This window comes from Centruroides vittatus, unplaced genomic scaffold (assembly GCF_030686945.1).
Source record: "Centruroides vittatus isolate TY-2023 unplaced genomic scaffold, ASM3068694v2 contig_290, whole genome shotgun sequence".
NCBI classification, from domain to species: domain Eukaryota; kingdom Metazoa; phylum Arthropoda; class Arachnida; order Scorpiones; family Buthidae; genus Centruroides; species Centruroides vittatus.
This window is the reverse complement of record NW_027121846.1, coordinates 348,891-369,633: the sequence shown is the minus strand read 5'-3', so window position 1 is coordinate 369,633 and position 20,743 is coordinate 348,891. Positions and strand designations below refer to the sequence as shown.

The 20,743-nt window shown below is 32.6% G+C and overlaps 1 protein-coding gene across 1 annotated transcript; it reads right to left on the bottom strand.

Annotated features, from left to right (window-relative positions):
• Window positions 1-1,277: 1,277 nt before the first annotated feature.
• On the bottom strand, window positions 1,278-12,434 carry LOC136972325 (glucose dehydrogenase [FAD, quinone]-like). The gene is made up of 11 exons (XM_067266881.1): window positions 12,326-12,434; window positions 11,711-11,913; window positions 11,321-11,510; window positions 7,873-8,004; window positions 7,655-7,776; window positions 3,131-3,301; window positions 2,880-3,033; window positions 2,639-2,806; window positions 2,393-2,596; window positions 2,095-2,317; window positions 1,278-1,413 (listed from the first exon to the last, which is right to left on the bottom strand). The coding sequence occupies exons 1-11, from the start codon at window positions 12,432-12,434 to the stop codon at window positions 1,278-1,280; spliced, it is 1,812 nt and encodes a 603-aa protein (XP_067122982.1).
• Between the last annotated feature and the right edge of the window lie 8,309 nt (window positions 12,435-20,743).

The window sequence follows — 20,743 nt, the reverse complement described above, 5'->3', positions numbered from 1 at the left end:
TGCTTCGTTAACATATTATTGTCGATAATAAATATAAAACATTACTACATGAAACTTTCAATATAGTTAATATATTTAAATTTATTTTAAATAACTTTATGACAATACTTGAAATTTTACGTTCGCTCCATCATATCAGAATAAAAATTACCTATTATTATATAAGTAAGAGTTTCGTTTACATATACAGTACGGATGAAATTATTCATCAAAGTATATTATTTATAATTATAATTACAGTTTGTATCACTTCGATTTCTATATTGTACCACCTCTAGTTTCTTCGTGTAGGCCCTAATAGAACTTACTGTATGCAGTATATTAAAATGATGAATTTAATAATTAAAAATTAATGACATGTTCATCAAGCACAAAAGCTAATACAGTAAAACCTCGAAGTTTCGCATTTATTCGTTTAATTTGACAGCTCCCGAATAAGTCTGACATAATATAATATTATTTCTTTCGTATATTCGTGTTTTCTTTCACTCATACGCTTAATTTATCAGTCTTTCTTCTTATGAAAATTCGCTTATACAATTTATTTATATTTTTTCTTTACGTTTTACCGAAATAAGGGGTGAACTGACCCACAGGATTATCAGATTTTCCTCGGTTGATCGTCTTCGTCAGAGGGTCGACTGGTCGTTGTCAAACAACTTAATATACGATAATAATATAATAAGAACGAGCATTTATTTATTGTGACAGCGGCAAAATTTTTTGCAATTTTTAATCATATTTTTCATTTATTTCATTTAAAATATATGCTCTCCACTTCAAATTAGGGTGGCTTGCTACTATACATCATACTTTTCCTTTAATTAAAAAAAAAGTATCAATTGTCACGAATTTTAAGTAAGAGAAACATCAACTTCAGAAGCGTTTTGTACAACCTGTAATCAAGTTTGTAGAATGATTATAACGTTTTACATAACTTTAAAGGGAAGATTAAAACATATACTGAGGTGACGAGAAGCCTCAGTGTGAAAAATAGCTGTGTATCTAAAATTTTACTTCTTATAATATTAATAATAAAATAATAATTTCATTTCCTTTTTTGAAGGAAATGAAATGTTATTTTAAAAGTAAAATTAACATTAAGCGTGATGCTTTATATTCGTAGTATTTTTAACATCTCTCGAAGAAAAGAAGATAAAAATTAAGAGTTATGTTCTCATCAAAGTAACAAAACACCTAACTCAGTTTTATGCCTATAGTTTTCGAATATGTAATTTAATCACATTATAATAAAAACTATTTTCTAAACTGCATTATTATAAATATAAAGTTTCCCGTATCATATCGGATGCTTTTTCTGCAATCATGACAATCGGAGCATTCGTATTCCCTGAGACGACATTCGGCATAATTGATGCATCAATAACTCTTAATCTTGATACTCCTTTTACTCTGTAAACAGAATTGAAACACATTTAAAAAATTCTTATATTTTTAATTATAAGGGCAGTTCAACTTTCGTCCGGGATTTTAGTAATGACCATGAAACTGTAAGCTATGCGTTACATAGTTCCAATTTGTTTTTACTCTAGATACTCCGTCTCTACACGCTGAAACTTCTCTTATAGTTACCAAAATGATGGGAGATACATCAGCGATTGTAGGGAGGAATATCTGGAGCACGCGTGTCCAAACTAGCAAGTCGAGAAATTATCCGGCACATAACGTATCATGCAATTTCCGTTTTTCATTTGTCTCATTCCACTACCTTTTCTGTATATCGCTTGAGGATCTTTTTTCAATCAGATTTTTTACATTTATTCTTATTAAGGTATATTCGTTTCATTTCTTTAAATGTTGTTATTCAAAGTCTAAAACTTCGGCACGCATACATATTTTGAAGATAATTATGCCTATTATATGCCACGCAGACTCAAAAACTGTCGCCATCCCTGATCTAGAGAAGGAAACGTAAATTGGGACTATGTAAGTACATTGCCATTACTGAAATTCCCGGCAGAAGTTGAACCGTTTTTTTACATATCTTAAAATGTTAATACCTTTAACTGATAAATAAATATTTTATTCAGTATTTTAAAGAATCATTTTCCGCAATTAATAACAATGTCAAACCTTAGCTTCGGATCTACTACTGTAGTCGGATCTTCAACTGCACCCATTTTACATGTTCCCACCTGATGACATGCAGGCGAGGATAGAGTTCTTACAATGCAATGTAGATCTTCATCACTAAATTGTACATATTTTTCGCATCCAGGTATTCTTCTGGGAAATATTCGAGCTCCGTATTTTTTTAGAGCTATTGAGTTGCCAAACCGAAGAATTTCCTTCAGAGCTGAATTTAAAAAAAAATGGCATATATAATTTATTTTAAAAAAATTATTTCCATAATTACAAAAACATTTTTTACCATCTACTAAAACTAGAACGTCTTCGAAACGAGATAAATAATTAGGTTGAATGATGGGTTGGTCGTGAGGATTCGCACTCCTTAATTTTATATACCCTCGACTTTTAGGACGGAGTAAAATAGGTATTATACCAAACGCTTCTTGGTAAGAAAATGGTTTATAACAACGTTCCCATGTTTGCATAAATATTAAGTCAAAATTTTCTCAAAGTATTTTAACAATTTAATAGTCAGGTCTAATGGAACTGACCTCTCTGTTCAGTCCAAAAACTAAACGAATAAATTTCCCTCCATCAGATGCCACAGAGTAAGAAAAAAAATTGATTTGGATATCGGGATAATCATCTGATTTATTTGCATATTTCGTATCCATATATCCTACGACGTCTATGCCTGCAGGCACAGTCAAAATTCCTTTAAAAAGTTAATAAATTTTTAAAACAGTTTCAAAAGAAATGATTACAGTAAATTACAAACTGTAACTCACCTTCTCCAAGTTTAAAATATCGAGCAATATTAGTTGGTTTAAACTGACGATAAAGAGTGTAAGAATAAGGCACATTAACTAAGAAGTCCATTCCCAATGGAAATACATGATCTTGCAGATTATATCCGACCGGGAGATCAGAAACAATGGGAATCTTCATGAAAAAATATGATTTAATAATTATTCCTGTTATAATAGTATTTAAAATTATTAATAATTATTGTTGTTATATTAAAAGAGTAATTATTTACCCCGAGTCTGTTTAAATCTTCTCTAGGACCAATTCCTGACAGCATTAGAAGTTGTGGAGAATTAACGACGCCCGCAGACACAATGATTTCCTTTCTGGCATATACAATAAAAGATTGACCGAAACGTTCAAAACGAACAGCTCTAGCAACTTTATAATGATCAAAAACAATCTGAAAAGTTGTATTTAATGCATAAATTTATCACAATATACCATTATACTATAACTATTCTCACTTATCAGTGCCATAACTAAATTTTCGCAAGATTTCATTTTTGGCTCTCGTTTTTTCTGAGAAAAATATTGTTGGATTTTTTAAAAAATATGTATATAAGTTTTTTAACGTTCCTGGCAACATTTAAAACTCTCTTATGATACTTTATTTTAAAAGATTTTTATATATAATTAATTATTATAAAATGATAAAAAAAAACTTAATTTGATTGTATTATTTGCATATTTCTTATCCATATATCCTATTACGTCTAAGCCTGCAGGCACAGTCATAATTCCTTTAAAAAGTTAATAAATTTTTAACTATTTTTGCTGAAATTTATATTAATAATGGTGCAAAGTTTTTTATTATTAAATTTTTCAGTGTTATTATTAATTCAATCTTTTTATATATAAATTTGGAATTTTTATCCTTCAAAATGTTTCATTAAAATTACCTGGAAAAGGAAGCCGTAAAAGGAAATTAGAAAAAAATAAATATTTTGCAGTTTTAATAATATATTCTAACTTTCTAAAACCAAAAAATTTATCTTCTATTGAAATGTTATTTGAAGTAGACGAATATGCATCACACTGAAAATTCTAGACTTATACTTTGATGGTGTAAATCTAAATGAAGATAATGATTCGCAAAGTTAAAATTTAAAAATGACAAATGTCGAAGAAAACCTGCAGAATATTATTCTCGTTCTAAAATTACTTTTCAGTATAATAATCCCGATACATTCTGCATTTCTCGATTGTGTTTTGTTATGAAATTTATTAGAATCTATTAGAGGTGACCACTGTGATTTAATTTATCCTAGACCAGGGGTGTCCAACCTTTTTGTTTCTCTGGGCCACATTGAAAGAAGTTATGGAGTTTTGGGCCACAAGTATCTTGTATATACTTGTGGCCCAATCCTTAAATATACAAGTATATTTAAGGATTAACATGTCTAAATTATAGTAATAAGTATTAAAACTTTATCAGGAAAAGTATATTTTAAAAAATAACTTCTACAGACACTTTCAATTTTTACTTAGAAATAGATAAATTCATTTATTATAAAGGAGACAAACAAAAATTTATTTAAAAAACAAATATTTGTTTTGTTTGGGTCTCTAGTTAATAAAAAACGACGAAACACCATTTTAAAGTGCATTTTTATTTGACTAATATATTTATAAATAATATGTAGCTCAAAAAGTAGCCAATGCTCCAAATGATATTTTTTACGCCAAACTAAAAAAATTGGTAGCCAAATTTCGCGCAAAGTAGCCAAATCTTGCAACGCTGGAAGGAATATTAAATAAAGCTGGAGTTGGAACTCAAAGGATTATAGACCCAAATGCAAGGACAAAAGATAAAGAAGTGAGAAAGGTTGGAAAATTAAGGGTCAATATTTGCATAACAGAATGTCTGTTTTACCTTTCTCACTACTTTTTATCTTTTGGCCTTTCTCTCCATTCCCCGAATTTGGGTCTATAATCCTTTGAGCCCCAACTCAAGCTTTATTTAGTATTCCTTCCTCATTCACACATTTTCAAGAATTTGAAAACATTTCCTTTCTACTCAAAAATGAAATACAGTATGTATAAAGGTTTACGGCTTTGTGAAACTTTTTTTTGAGTTTATGCCGTTGAAATGAATAAATAAAAATAAAATTAAAAAATTTGTCGGTTTTGTTTACACGTTCATTGGGGCGCATTGGAACTTGCCTTGGGCCGCGGGTTGGAAACCCCTGTCCTAGACATTAACAAAGAAAGACAATCTAGACATTAGAAAATCGATCGTTTTTCAATTTCAATCTGTTATAGAATAACTATAAACGGTGAAAAATATTTACAAAAATTGCTTATTTAAACAATAAAATATATTAATAACAATAAATTTAAACAATAAATAAATTATGTCAATAAAATATATTTGTACTAGCAGATAAGCCCGGCGTTGCTCGGGCAAAAGTAACGATAGCGAAGATTAAGATTATTACTTTATAGTCACAGAAGAAAAAGAGTAATTTCATCAACAAACTAAATATTTTTAAAGAAAGGTCGAATTTGAAAATCAAATATTCTAATATTGTTCGATTTTCACGACGTGTTCTGATTATATCGTTCGATTTTCATCGAATGCTCTAAAGAAAAAAAGTCGAGAAAACCCGAACTAATCTGTTTAAATTTGAAAATCGAATATGCTCTAACATATTACTCTATTTCTTTCTTTTTCTCCAGCGCCCGTTCTTTCTCCATCTACGTCTTTCACGTCGCTTTCTTTTAACACTTTTATTGTTACGTAACACTTTCATTGTTGATGAAAGTGTTAAGCCTTAATCCTGTCCCTCTCCCCGTGAGAAGGAATTTCGAAAAACCCCTTCTTAGTGTGCGTTCTCGTGACGTGCCCTAACTGTGTACCAAATTTCAACTTTCAACTCTTACCGTTTGGGCTCTTAACATTTCCATTGTTACGTAACACCTCCATTGTTAACACTTCCATTCTTAACATTTCCATTGTTGACACTTCCATTGTTACTTCACACTTTTATTGTTACTTAACACTTTCATTGTTGATGGAAGTGTTAAGATTTAATCCTGTCCCTCTCCCCCGTGGGGAGAAATTTCAAAAATTCCCTTCTTAGTGTGCGTTCTCGTGACGTGCCCTAACTGTGTACCAAATTTCAACTTTCAACTCTTACCGTTTGGGCTCTTAACATTTCCATTGTTACGTAACACCTCCATTGTTAACACTTCCATTCTTAACATTTCCATTGTTGACACTTCCATTGTTACTTCACACTTTTATTGTTACTTAACACTTTCATTGTTGATGGAAGTGTTAAGATTTAATCCTGTCCCTCTCCCCCGTGGGGAAGAAATTTCAAAAATTCCCTTCTTAGTGTGCGTTCTCGTGACGTACCCTAACTGTGTACCAAATTTCAACTTTCAACTCTTAACCGTTTGGGCTCTGCACTGATTATTATTATTATTATTATCAACTCGTCTCAATTATATATAGAATTCTGAAAACTATTTTATTCCTATAAAGTGACTATAACCTTAGGATCCAGAAAGTCATTCTAAGTGGAAACATCTAAATTATTATTTAATCACGAAAATTCATCTGTAACATGTATTTCAAGTGGATTGCAACAAGTGATAAATTGAAAAAAATGTAAAACAATTGATAAAGAAATACGGTTAATCATTGTTGAAGAACGAGAGCAACGGAAAAATATATTAAATATGATCAACTGTTCATTGTGATATCGTCACAATGCATGGCTACAATTTTTAATCGTATTTTTTAAATTAATTTAATTTAAAATATATGCTCTCCACCTCAAAGTAGTAGTTTCTTGCCCCTGTACATCATACTATTTATCAACCCATAACTTATTATTTTGTGATCCTTCAGATCAGCTGTTGGGTTTGATAGAATTATTAAGTAAAGCTACGTTGCATTCTACGAAAATTTTACGTAACATATTATACTAAAACCATTCAAAATGAAATACAGAAATTTCTCCTTTGGCTATAAATATAATCTGTTTGCGAAAATATTATTAATCGTGTCTAATAGAAAAGGATTTTGTCTCTTTTCTTATATTGCACCTACGACATTAGTAACTTAATATTACTCTGCGATTTGTAGATTTCACTGAGTCTGTTTTAGTTATTCGGGAGCATTTTGTTTCATTTTACGAAATCAACAACTTGCGGGAAAATCATTATTTGATGAAATCATTCAATTACTTTTACATTTACAATTAAATATTAGTGACATTAAAAGACATGATTATGACAGTGGGTCTAATATGCGACAAAAAATAAGTGTTCAAGCTGGCTTTCCGCAAGAAAATCCACAAACATTTTATATACTTTGTGGCTGAATTTAGTTATAGGAGATGCAGCAATGTTTTGCCTACAATCTATTTTATGTTTTGGTATTCAACGACTTCATTTTGGCATCTAGCTAGTTGGAAAATTTTGTCTGACAATGTACCCAAATTTCACTATTAAAGCAATACGTAAAATTCGTTAGGATAATTGCATTAAATGCATAAAGTCATTCAGGTACAAGATTTTTGAGATTCATAATGCACTAACAACACTTACTTGTTAGTGGAAATTTAATCGAATCAATCACCAAATCTGAATTTTTAACATTAACAGAAAAGTTTTGCGACTATTCCTTTGTAGTTACGTTAATGACTTGTTTCCTACTATGATAATGTGTATTCTCCTTGTTACTTTTTTCTTAGCCATCGAAAAAAATTTGTAGAAATCAGTGAAACGGTTATTTCCTTACCTTACTGACAAATGAAAAGAGCAGAATAGTTAAGTTTGGTCGATCTTTCACTGGCTGTAGAAATGCTTTGTTACAGCTACATCGCCTTCCATTTCTTATATACGCTTGAGGAAAAGCAAAACCTGGAATAAAATGTAAATATTTCGTAAAACAAATAAAAACAACGAAAAAATTAATTATAAATTATTTTTAGTGTAAACAATTCTAATATTGTTTACCTTTTTGAATAGGTCCATTATAGTCCCTCATGGCATGACCGTTTAGTATGACGGATTCCATAAATGCTTTTACTAGATGGGTTATATAATTCGGAGAAGAAATTGTTTGGTAGCCTCCTGAAGCGTGGTATCCTTAAGTAAATTGAAATAGTTTACCTACATGAAATACTTTTACTAGACAATAGGCTTATAACATTTGAAATATAACATTAAATTTAGCACGTTTTGGAATTAAATTCTTCAATTATAAAGTTTTCTTTATTTGCATTTACTAAATATGCAGCGTTTATGCCATTGTTCTTCCGAAACAATGATATAATGCAGTATAAGGACATACATTATCATAAAATATTAATTTTGATACTACTTACTGCTTAGGTTTTTAAAAAGTTTTTTAACCTCGCTAAAGTGATATAATATTCTGTCGTTTTTAAGATAAACCGTTGCACCTGGCATATAATTATTCTCTTTTCATTAGTCTGTGAGTGACACAACATAGATGTGTACCATCTGCTAAATATGATACTATTTTGTCAAATTTCTCCGAGGTCATTACTATGTTTTACTTTACGATATAAGTTATACTAAAACCAAGCGAAAACAACTTTTCCACGGAGGACTAAAGTGTCTGTGCGAAAACTTTAACGCATTGCATTGGCTTTAGAGATTCTATAAAGTACAGCAGAATTTAGTTTTAAAGAAACACTTATACGTGGTAATGATTAAGTAAAAATGGAATTACTCGTATAATAACAATTTAAATAAGCTAGAAGCATAAATTAACTGAAAAAGTAGAATAAATTTTATATAATCTATAATACAATTGCTAAAATCGTGCATTAATACTCGTGACATACACAGAGTATGCTATTATCAGCTGAGGTCTACGATCCAAAATGGCGGACGAGTCAGCTATTATATTTAGTAGCCGCAGATAAACCTATCCATCAGTGGCGTGCCGTGACATTTGATGATAGGGAAGCTGTGTTTCTGTAAGAAGCCGACTTCCAGGAGCAATCAGTTAATTGCCCGTCAGTGATGGCCTAGGGACCATTCGTACGTGCGTGGTGGCGGAAGAGACGTACCTGACAAAAATCGACAAAAAAGAAACATAAAATAAACATATACTATGTACAAAATAGTTTGCTTTAGGACAATCAGCCGTTCGGACATCCTGGGCGTCGATGTGGTTCTTTGATGGTCGATCGAAAGTGGCCCCGGGACAGTGGCGTTGACAAGTCTGCAGGGCACGGAGAGACTTCCTCTGTTGGCGTCGGGGACACGGTCTAAATCCGAAGTGGCAAGGGTTACGGGTTGGCACAATAGACGAGAAATTGTATTTTTTTTTTTTTTTTTTTTTTTTTTTTTTTTTGCGCGCGTTGACACACGGCGTTTTGGTTATTCGGAACGTTAACTGAGTGCCAGGTGTCCTCGATTGTTGGAGATTACATCAATCTCCGTTCTTTGTTTCGTCCATTTGATTGGTCATTTTCCCTCAATCACGCTTCCCGAGTGGTTGGTCCCTCGTTACTAAGCGTAACGAGACTCCTACCTGAAGCGCGAGAAAAGTCAAAATCGAAGATGAATTCGATCTTCCACCGATCATAGGACGATTTCCTTCCACGATTTATGGTTTCTGCCTGGCAGTTTGATGTAAACAATGGATGTCCGACTACAAACGACTTTTACCTATGTTTTTTTAAACTAATAAATTTTTCTCTAAATTAACCGTTTTTTCGTGTCTTTCGTGACGGGTCAGACCTGTTCGGTACATCACATTTCCATAAAAGTTTTAAACAATTACTGAAAATGACAAAAATAAACAATTTATGTATTTTAGTTCTAAAATACAAATAACACATACATAATACAAATTGATATGATACAAACAATGATAGAAAAACTTGTTTTTTTAATTTTTTATAAACTAACTCTTTTCGGCGATTTTTTCCGCAAAGTCGTTAATTACTTTATTATAAAAGTCGCTGGTCGTCGACTCCATCAGCGTATTTAAAAGCTTTTTCTATCGAAAGCAACGCTAGCGACGACAATTTTTCCTCCGACCGAGTGTTCCTGGCCAATGTATGAATTCGCTCCGTGGTCGAAAAACTGCGCTCAACAGACCCACTGGTAGATGGTACCATAAAAATTAATGATATTAAATCATATAATTTTTTCAGTACATCTTTGTCGGATCGACATTAATTATAATATGTTTTATGTTTAAGAGTTACTTGTCAATATAGTCCGGACACGAATATAAATATTGCGATTCACTACGTAATTTAGATAAATCAAAAAATTCCCCATAAAATTTACTTAATTTAAAAAATTAAAACACGCTTGGAAAAATTGTTAATAATTTTAATATTATGAAAAACATCTAAAAGTGATAAAAATTCTAAAGATTTTATGTCTGAAAATCTGTCAATATAATTATAATTTTCTTTTAATTACACTGTAATTAAATATAACTTTGCAAAAAACGTACATAAAATTAACATTGAATACTCTACTTTTTAAATCTTAAACAATTCACTTAGTCAGATAGCTCCCTACCAGTGGCTAAGGGATAGAATCGTTGGAAGCGTTACACGTGTGTAGCTTCCCCCAGCTAAACCGGGGCCGGATGGCCGAGCGGTCAAGGTGGCAGCCTACCGCTCTGGGGGACCCGGGATCGAATTCGAACGGGTCGAATAAACCCCTTGAATTTTTCGGGGGTGGTCCGTTCGGATATGTCGGGCCCCGTCCTTCACCACCCGGTCGCCCCATTGTGGGCCTGGCCGAACCCATAATGGGCTTTCTGAAAGAGGCCCTCTTAGTGCCCACAGGGCGAAAAGAGTTAAAAAAAAAACCAGCTAAACCGGGTGAGGTTGGTGCTCTGTAAAGCGCATGCGCCACTGCCCTCTGGCTGCTTTACACCATTCAGTTATTCTCGCCGTGGAAGCTGTCTCGTAAGCGCTTACATTCCGCCACTGATATTCGAATATACAATAGCAATCTTATCGTTTTTTCACATGTAGTATAGAAATTTGTAATAAGATACACAATGCAGTTATAATAAAATATTAATTTTAATTAATTCAAAGTACGTTAAAATATGAAAATTTATATTTTAGAAACTACAAGGGAAGGTCATTGGAAGGTGGAAGCGGCGCTTCCACCGCTTCCAATGACGGCACGCCACTGCTATCCATATCTATTTTTTCCTTTGATGGAAATAAATGCGATTTAAACATATAAATGAAAATTTCTATAAAATAATTTCTAAAATCGGAATTTTATTGTTGCTGTAATTAAAACAGTGAAACAAAATTTTAAATATTTTAAACAGATTGTAGATATATATTATTAAATAATATGATTCCATTAATTATATACCAATATAAATTATTTAAGATAACTGAAATACAATTTAATACGGAAATAATAATATTTTAATATTTACCGTTCCTTAGAACATTGATATCCCTATTATCTTCAGATTTAAGGAAATAAGGATATACTTCTTCCCAACTCCATCCATGCGCTCCTCCTCGAGCCCAATTATCGTAGTCTCGTCGATTCCCTCTACTGTATATCATGTAGTTGATTGAACTTGTGCCTCCTAACACTTTTCCTCTAGGCCATCTATAGGTCTCAATTATTAATAGATATAGCCATATATATATTATTTTGCATTTATTTTATACAATAAAAATCATTATCATTAGTAGTACCGTATTTTGGCTTAATGACCGGCATGTCGCATAAAAACGGGGGAGACCAGTATGCTGGTCATTCCGCGAAAATACTGTATTAAATGCATTTTATTAAAAACTAATTATAATTAACTTACTCGGTCTTGATAACCAAAAGAAGAAAAACGTTGAGGTTCAGTTACGTAATTCCAATCCATCGAAGTTCGTATAAAAGCAGCACTCATAGCAGGTATTTGGGAAAGTATATTTTCATTGCCTCCAGCTTCTAATAATAGTACTTTATTATAGGGATTTTCTGATAACCTGTTGGCAACGACCGAACCAGCAGATCCTCCTCCCACTACAAAAAATATTTTATGTTTTATTTGATAATTGTTTTATGGACAATTAGTTATTATTATAGATTCAATAAATTAATTGAATTTCTTTAATGAGTTAATATATAATACGAGAATAATGTTTTTAAAAGGAATAATTTTGATGCAAGTAATTCGTTAATTTACTCATTTACCTATTGAAGGAAATGTTTGAGCGTCAACAAACTTAAGGGAAAAAGTGAAAGATATTGTGGGAAGAAGACATCAGAAAGATCATAAATCTGATTGTAATATTTCATGTTCAGAATCTACAAAACAAAATCCATCAATCCATTCTATAATTCAAGACTGTTTTTTATGATTTCCTTTTCTTTAATTATATATGATCAAATTAATTAAATTTAAAAATGATTTTACAATTAGAATACAACTTACCAATAATGTAATCGTATTCCCATTCTGGATGTTTTAAAAGTTCTATTTTTTCATCTTTTTTTCTGAAAAAGGCAACTATTGATATCACAAGCGCTTTGAGGAGATTCATAGCAATTAATTAATGACGAACATATCTCATTCACATCGTATATGTTAACCTAAATATTGGGACAAATATCACGTGATGACATGTTGACAGACGTCATTTAGGTTTCAAGCTGATGAAAATCAAACCTGCATGCTAATTATTAATTAATGTTGATCTTGAATAATAATGTATATTTTTTTTATAAAGTTTAGACTTTATAAAGGAAATGATTTCATTTAATTTTTTCACAGAAGCTACAAATATAGAAAATTAGTTCGTGAATATTTGAATAATTAATTAAATGAGTTATTTCATGTCAACAACTATTTTATTTGAAATATTTCGAAGAAAAATAATATATTTGTTAAATTTATCTTTTTTATCAATCAATTTAGAAAATAAGGTTATTTAATAGTTTGGTATTCCAACACCATAAGAGTTTTTTTTTTCTTTTTAGAATTGAAATAAAAGGATTTTTATCTTTTAGTTTTGACATATTAAATATGAATAATTAAATGTTCATTTTGTAAACATTTACTTCATTACTTAATTGATTAATAATATCTGAATATAGATTAATCCAAGTAATGATTCAGATTCATTTTGTTATTTTGCAAAAACTTCTCATAAATTATTAATTAATCTCTTTTAACCATTTTTATTTCTAGAAAACAAGATTAATTTTTTTCGTATTTCTTTTATTTTAATATATTTCTTATGATTTTTATAATATTTTTATACGAGTTTTGCTTTTGGTATATGTCGGAATGTTAGGTAAGGTTCTATATCGTTTAACTCATCCGCACCAAATTTGGCTTCGACACCATTGGGATAGAGCCCCAGAAAAATGTTTTGGGGTGCCTATTCCAACCACCGCTAAAGCTCGTTCACTCTCAACGTAAGCCAAAGCAATGTTTTTTTTAGTTTTCTCCTGTTATTATTGAATATACTCCAGGGTCTCTGTAATCTGACATATATCAGACTGGTAGGTGTCGAATGTAATATATATATACATATTCTATAGTAAAAAAACGTACTTGATTCACGGATTAGTTTATCGTATTGATCACGATTACGACTGTTTTGCCGACCGTACATTCAACAAGCAACAAGCGATTTGCAGTATAAACGTAGAGTATATCAGTCTCTACATCGACAAACGGTAACAGCCAAATTTCATTTCCTGCAGAAACAGGACGGCGCACATGAAATTTTCGTTGAATTACTGCACTTGTCGGACTGTAGAGACTCTACTGTAGCCTACTCAGATCAATAAATTTAGCCTACTCTACATTTTACTCACTAAGGTCATTGATTTTATCATCCTCTTTCAACCCAATTTCATTTATCTCCACACTCTCAAATGCTCCGGGCACACGCAACGAGTTTATTTATAAAACTCAGTAAAAATAATACTTAAATGGAAAACAGAAAAAAATGACTAGGTCATTTATTAGAAATCAGGTTTTTTACAATTTTTTTAATTCTCTATAACTTATAGCAGGTGTGGCCAAACTTTTATCTTTTAGGGGCTACTTTTTTAGTAAAATATAGTCTGCGGGCGACTATGAATATGGGCGAACAATTTTAGAATTTTTTAAATTTTTCATACATATTTTAATAAATAATTAATAATGATAAATAAATAATGATAAGTTTTTATTTTTCCGGCCTGTACTTGGTTTATTCATTCTAAAATAATAGGGTTAAATATTAATAACATTTAAAACAATAATTAATAAACTAACATACCTGCTTCTGTTCGCTGTATGAATAAATAAAAAAAAACTAAAATTGAAAGTAAATATAAGTGCACAAACAAAGAGTAACAAGTGGATTGAAGCCAGGGGCTGTCATGTTACTGTCTGACACATGATTTTGCGCCATTTTATGCGATTGCCATTTATACGCGCATGCATTGCGACTACAATTAATTTAAAAGTTAACATTCATTTGCATTGTTCATCGGGATAAATACAAACAGTATGGGTACGTTGCACAGACGGTCTATTGTTGTAAAAATAAATTATCGATTAAGATTTTTAAACATTAATTTAAGTGAAAGCAAATTGTTCAACTTTAGCTTCGCGGGCTACTTTCAAAACCTTTGCGGTCGACCGGTCGACCGCGGTCTACGTGCTGGCCATCCCTGACTTGATAATTGATTTGATCACAATGATAAGGAGTGAATATACAAGAATAATAATTACCTGCACGTAATTAGATGTAATTATGCCTCCGTGATCCACTTATGGATCACAAAAAATTATGTTGAAAAAATATTGGGTATAATGAATATATAAATAATAACGTTATAGAATCTCATTTGAATCGAATGAAAGAATTTCTACTAGGCAGGTTCAACAGGTGCACCCGTACAGGTCCCACTCGGAAGGGGGACCTAAAATACATGTATTTGTTTTATTATTTTTCCAAACCTAATTAATTAAGGTGCCTAAATGCAAATTCTTGCACAGGGCACAGGAATGGCTAGTTACGGCACTGCAGCAGAGAATTAAGTATGTTACCTTACACCCTTGACCATAGGAACTTGTCTCTGTCACACCTTAGTTCCCGAAGTGTTGACGGGATGGTTTTCTAATTCAGCAACTTTAAAACTTCTTTTTTAAAAATTAAATAACAGTTATTAATTCCTTTAATTTTCCAAATCACATAAACTTTATTCATTTAAAAACTGGCATTTGATCTATTAGTCAATTATTAGCGCATATCGAATGTTAGATCTGTTAATTGTCGGAACGTAGTGACGACTAATACTTGACTTCGTGCATTCCTTGTCAACAAAATAACTCTGAAATGAGTTGTCCCGATCTTGATCAAATTTTCTAGGACGACTCATCATCACTCAAGGATGAACTGATTAAAATTTCAACTTTCAAAAATGATCCGTTTTTGTAGAACTGGAGATAGGGGTTTTTCTTCAGTATGGATCATTTTGAGAGTTGAAATTTTAATCAGTTCATCCTTGAGTGATGGTGAGTCATCGTAGAAAATTTCATCAAGATCGGACAACTGATTCTAGAGTTATAATGTTGACAAGGAATGCTGAGGTCAAGTGTTAGTCGCTTCCTGCACGCACGTGTAGAAGCGTCATCTAGTGGTCGGAAAATATGACAAGCATTAAAACAGTAATTTTGAAAGGTAAATGTTATCGCTAACTAGATACACAACAAATATAAAGAATCTTTATAGAATAATAAGTTTAAAAAAGTTTTCTTTTTTAACTTATTATTCTATAACATGGAGCAGCAGTGATCAATATTGATGGCTTTACGATCCATTCTCTCCTTCGTCTTCCTATCGTTAGTACGAAATTTCGATCTCTAAATGAAGAAGCTGCACAGAGATTCCAGATTGAGATGAAGTCGCTCAAATTCATCATCATCGATGAAATGTCAATGATTGGTGCAAGAATGCTTTACATGATCGAGAGAAGATTGAGGGAGATAAACCCCGAGAAAGATGAGCCGTTTGGTGGATTCTTATCTATTTGTTTGGTGATTTTCGTCAGCTTCCTCCTGTTAAAGATACTCCTCTCTACTCGAGTGTTTTTTACAATGTAATGTCCCAACAAGGTAGGGACCCTGTTGGGACATTACATTACATTTGCATTTGATTCTTTTGAGAAGTTCATTGAACTTAGTAATTCTCATAGACAAAATAGCACAGATAGTTTCTTCACAGATGTCTTACAACATCTAGCTTCGGGTAATTTCTCTGATACAGATCTGAACACTCTGACGACAAGAAATCGAGCCTATTTATCCAGAGATGAACTTGATCAGTTCCAAACGGCTATATCCAACAAACGAGCAAGTTAAACAAAGCAACGAAGACTACTTGCAGTCAACTGGGTACCCTGTTGCTTGTATAGCATCTGAAAACACTCCAGATATTGCCCCGCCTTCGTTCAAAGATGACTCAGCTCTTGGTCTCTCCAAGTATTTGTATCTCTCAGTTAATGCCAGAATCATGCTGAGAGTCAACTTATGGGTGCAAGGAGGTCTCGTCAATGGTTCACTAGGAACTATACGCTACATTATATATGCTTCTAATGCTCGCCCTCCAGCTCTTCCTCTGTTTATTTTAGTGGAATTCGATAGCTATCGGAGACCTTTCATCTATGGTAATCTGTTTCCAATAATCCCCATAATACGCTCTTCGAACGATGGCAGTATAGATCGTAGCGATCTCGAAGACAGTTTTTCCTTACCTTAGCATACTCGATGACTATACATAAATCATAGGGATTAACTCTTCCAAAAATCAAAATAGCTATAGGGGGAACAGAGACAGCTATCGGTCTTACCTATGTTACATTGAGTCGAGTGAAAAAAAATAACTGACTCAGTATTTTTAAAGAGTTACAATAAAGATCGCTACGAGTCAATCTGTAAGTCCGAGGCCCGTAGTGATAAACAGAATTTCGTGAAACTTTGGCATAGCAATTAATTAATGGCTTATTCTGGCCTTATATTTGTACCTTTAAATGATCCAATAGAAATCAAATATATTGTTGAAAACGAATGATTCTTTGTTTCTTTTTTTTCCTCATAATCTAGAAAATAAAGGTGCGAGCAGCTTCGTTCCGACTACACGCCGATACAGCGTTACTTAACTAGTTTAATTAAAACTAACTTTTAATTGACGTTAGTTTTACAAATGTACTATAGCCATAGAAAACAACTCGATATTTGACACCTAACGTAACAGCCCACTTTATAAAATAGAAAATTATCTGCAATCGATAAAATTTAGCTGAAGGTAAACACATTGCTGGAAAAACACTTCATTGTATAGTAGTTTATCCGGTCGAATATTGCTGTGTTTACCTTGTATATAGTCTTTTCAGCATAAATTGGTAGCTGTCAAGCCAGACTAAATTACTTTCAACCAGTTATAGGGAGAGACTGCTTTATTAGTAAATAATTAATTGTTTATTGTAGGCAAGGAGCATTGAATACCCCTTTCTTCCCTCTTATTTGTTAACAGCAACGCAACATACGGATAATCTCACATGAGTGTGCCTCCTGGGAAAACTTTCTATAGGAAACTGGACCCTATTTAGGTGTTAAAAACTGTGAAGATAACCCGGAAAACTGCACGTGGACAGCTCGTCGGCCAGGCGCGAACACACACTAACTACTAGTGTTTAGTAATGTCAAGACTAAACAATTAATATTGACTAAAAATTCAAAGTTAAAAAATTACTCAAGCCACGCTATTCATAAAGTAATGAGTAATAAAATACTTGCATTCATGTATAAATTTATAATACTGTATTTACAAATACTATACATTCTTTAATTATTACGCCTTTGTGTCCTTTTTATCTTAATTTAAATTTAATTTGTATACTAGTACTTTTTATATATTAACAGGACTTATTATACTGGAAAATATGGATGCAGATATTTAGTCTTACAGATCAAAAATAATGTTTTTTTTTTTTTTTTTGTTTTTGTGAACTTAATAGAAAACATTATTTTTGATCTGTTACTTGATCCAATAGGAATAATACAGAGGTAAAATTATACTCCATAATAACTGATGGATAAACATGAAAAATAAGTGATTTATTTAACGATTGATCTATAAAAAGAAAGATTTATTAGATTTATGTGAAGAATTGTCAACTTACGAAGCCAAATAATATCCTGTTATTCAGTTTTAATTAACTCACAGTAAGGTATGTTGAGATTTTTATAAGTATCGTCATTATTTTCGTGTTATTTTACGTATTATTTATGTATGTCAGGTTATTTATCAATCAATATAATCCTCAACATTTTAAGATTTTAATTGATAAATAATACAGTAAAACTTGTGTATACCGGTACCGTGTTTACGCAGATTTTACTATGTATTACTGTCAATTTACACATTATCTCAATACTTTTCATCACTTGTCCAGCCAAAACATTATGACTACTTCTTTTGTCAATAAAAGAACTGTTCTTATAGGCACACAGTGACGTGTATCAGGTTATTAAATGGTGTATAACATCTGACAGAATATTGCATAAGTATTAGTTTTTATGGTATGCAAATAGGTATTCATCTGACTTCAACAAAGACCAAATTGATAGGCAGATGTCTTGGTGTTAACATCACCGAACGGGCAAAGCTTGTGGGTTGTTTGCACTTATCAGTAGTAAGAGTCTATCACAGATGATCCAAACATGACAAAACAACAACCATTGGTAAAACGTGGGCCGGCCACACCTCATTGACGAAAGAGGTCGGTTTAGGTTGTCTTGTGTGGAAAAACAGGAGGGCTACTGTGGCACAAATCTCTAACAGTTTCAATTGTGATGATGGAGCGAGTGTGCCAGTACGCACTGTTTATTGAGTATGGGTCTACACAGCCGCGTAACAATATTTTTCGCTGATAGCGCTTCTAGTGACCACGTCAACATCAAAATTGAACTGGTGAGGAATGGAAGAAAATTGTCTGGTCCGAAGGATCACGATTCATAAATCCCTTAATATAAATCTAACTTAGCACATTGGTTTGAGTTGGAGAGCCGGGTTCATGATGCATCACCAAAACCACGTAATTTTCAACGTCAAACTGGATAAAGATAATATTAAAAATACCGAAAAACCTTTATAATGAACGAAAATGAAGTCCGAGACAACGGGGAAACCGACCCGGAGGAAAACAGACTGAGCCGGGGAGAAACCATTATTCTTTCTCCCTGAATTTCTGGCTTTTTGAAGGATCTGTCCCCTAAATTCTTAATTTGATCGGTTAATCAATTTGACACTTCCGCTCATCTTGGTCGGCAAGTGTTGATCCAACTTTGAAACTTTCGCTCGCCATGATATTTTACTTTTGACGGCCAAGAATTTTCTTTTCTTTATTTTTTTTTATTTTTTGCCTTTATTACTTACAACGTGACAATTTTGCTCTCGAAGGAATCTGCATTTATTTCCAAATTCTGTCATGTCTACGAGAGTCAAAGCTGGATGTTTCCCATCGGCATTGCAATCCGTTAGTTCGCGTCGACCCATGACCTCAGGGGACTGCAATTGGAAAACATTGTATACCACTAAATTCCCACTGTCTGTCTTAATCTCGAGAACGGAGTTAGATGAAATCCGAGACCAGATATGGAAATTTTAGAAACAGGAAAACCAATTAACTATATATGAACGTCCGATGCAAACCGGAAGTTACGGTTTTTCAATTTGAAACTCCACCTTCTCGAAAGCAGTTAATAGATGACCTATTAACAGGACTCTATTGTTGAAGAAAAAGTATGATGTACAGTGGCAAGCCACTACTAATTTCAGGTGGAAAGCACATGTTTTAAATTAAATGATTTAAAAATATGATTAAAATTTGCATCCCCGGCATTGTGACGGCGTCACAATAAACAATTGCTCGTAGTTGTAATTTGTCTGTAAAAACTTTGGTTTCAACCTGTGAAAATATTTACAATGACAAACTACATTTTGTCGTGTTATGAACCACAATATTGAAGTTAAAATCTTTCTAAGAGGTAATAAGGAGTTAATAATTGTGGGAAATGGAAGAAGCATTGCATTTGCCCATCAAAAATAAACAAGTGCAAGAGACTGATATGTAGAAACTCCACCATTAAGATGTGCGCTATATCCATCATTGTGGGTAACACAGGTATATTAAAGAAGTGTACGGTTTTTACTGGCTTATCGAACAAACGAACACGAACGGGCCCTGACGCGCAATTAATTGATTGCCCCTGTAAGTCGGCTTCTTACAGAAACACAGCTTTCCTATCATTAAATGTCACGACATGCCACTGGAAAACAGTGATACTAGTGAGAGCAGCACGTCATCCCAAGTCCAGCGATAATATAATTCGTGCACAAAAAACTGAAAAAATCCACTGAACACTTCGCAAACGGGAGCACAACAAAACGTGACCTCTCCTATCCTTGCTAACTTTGAATTCTCTCGTTATATTAGTAACAGGGAACGTCCGTTTCAAATATCGATAAAGTTGTTTCCGGTAATGGAGGTATCCTAATCTGTATACTGGAGTACGTCGGATTAATGAGGGTTGTTGTTTGTGTGGTTATCCACCGACTGTCTGAAGTCATAGGTTCGTAATACAACCAGTAGGTTGGATGTAGTTGGCGTGATTCGGGTTGGTCAGGAGAACTAGGCTCCATCTCCTGCAAAGACACGGGCAATGCCGGATTTACAAGTAAGCTATGTTAGCTGTCGCTTAGGGCCTCGAGTTCCAAGAAGCCTCAAAAATTTCTACAAAAAAGAAAATTGAAGTCAAATTTCGAGATAATTTTTTTTTTTTTTTTTT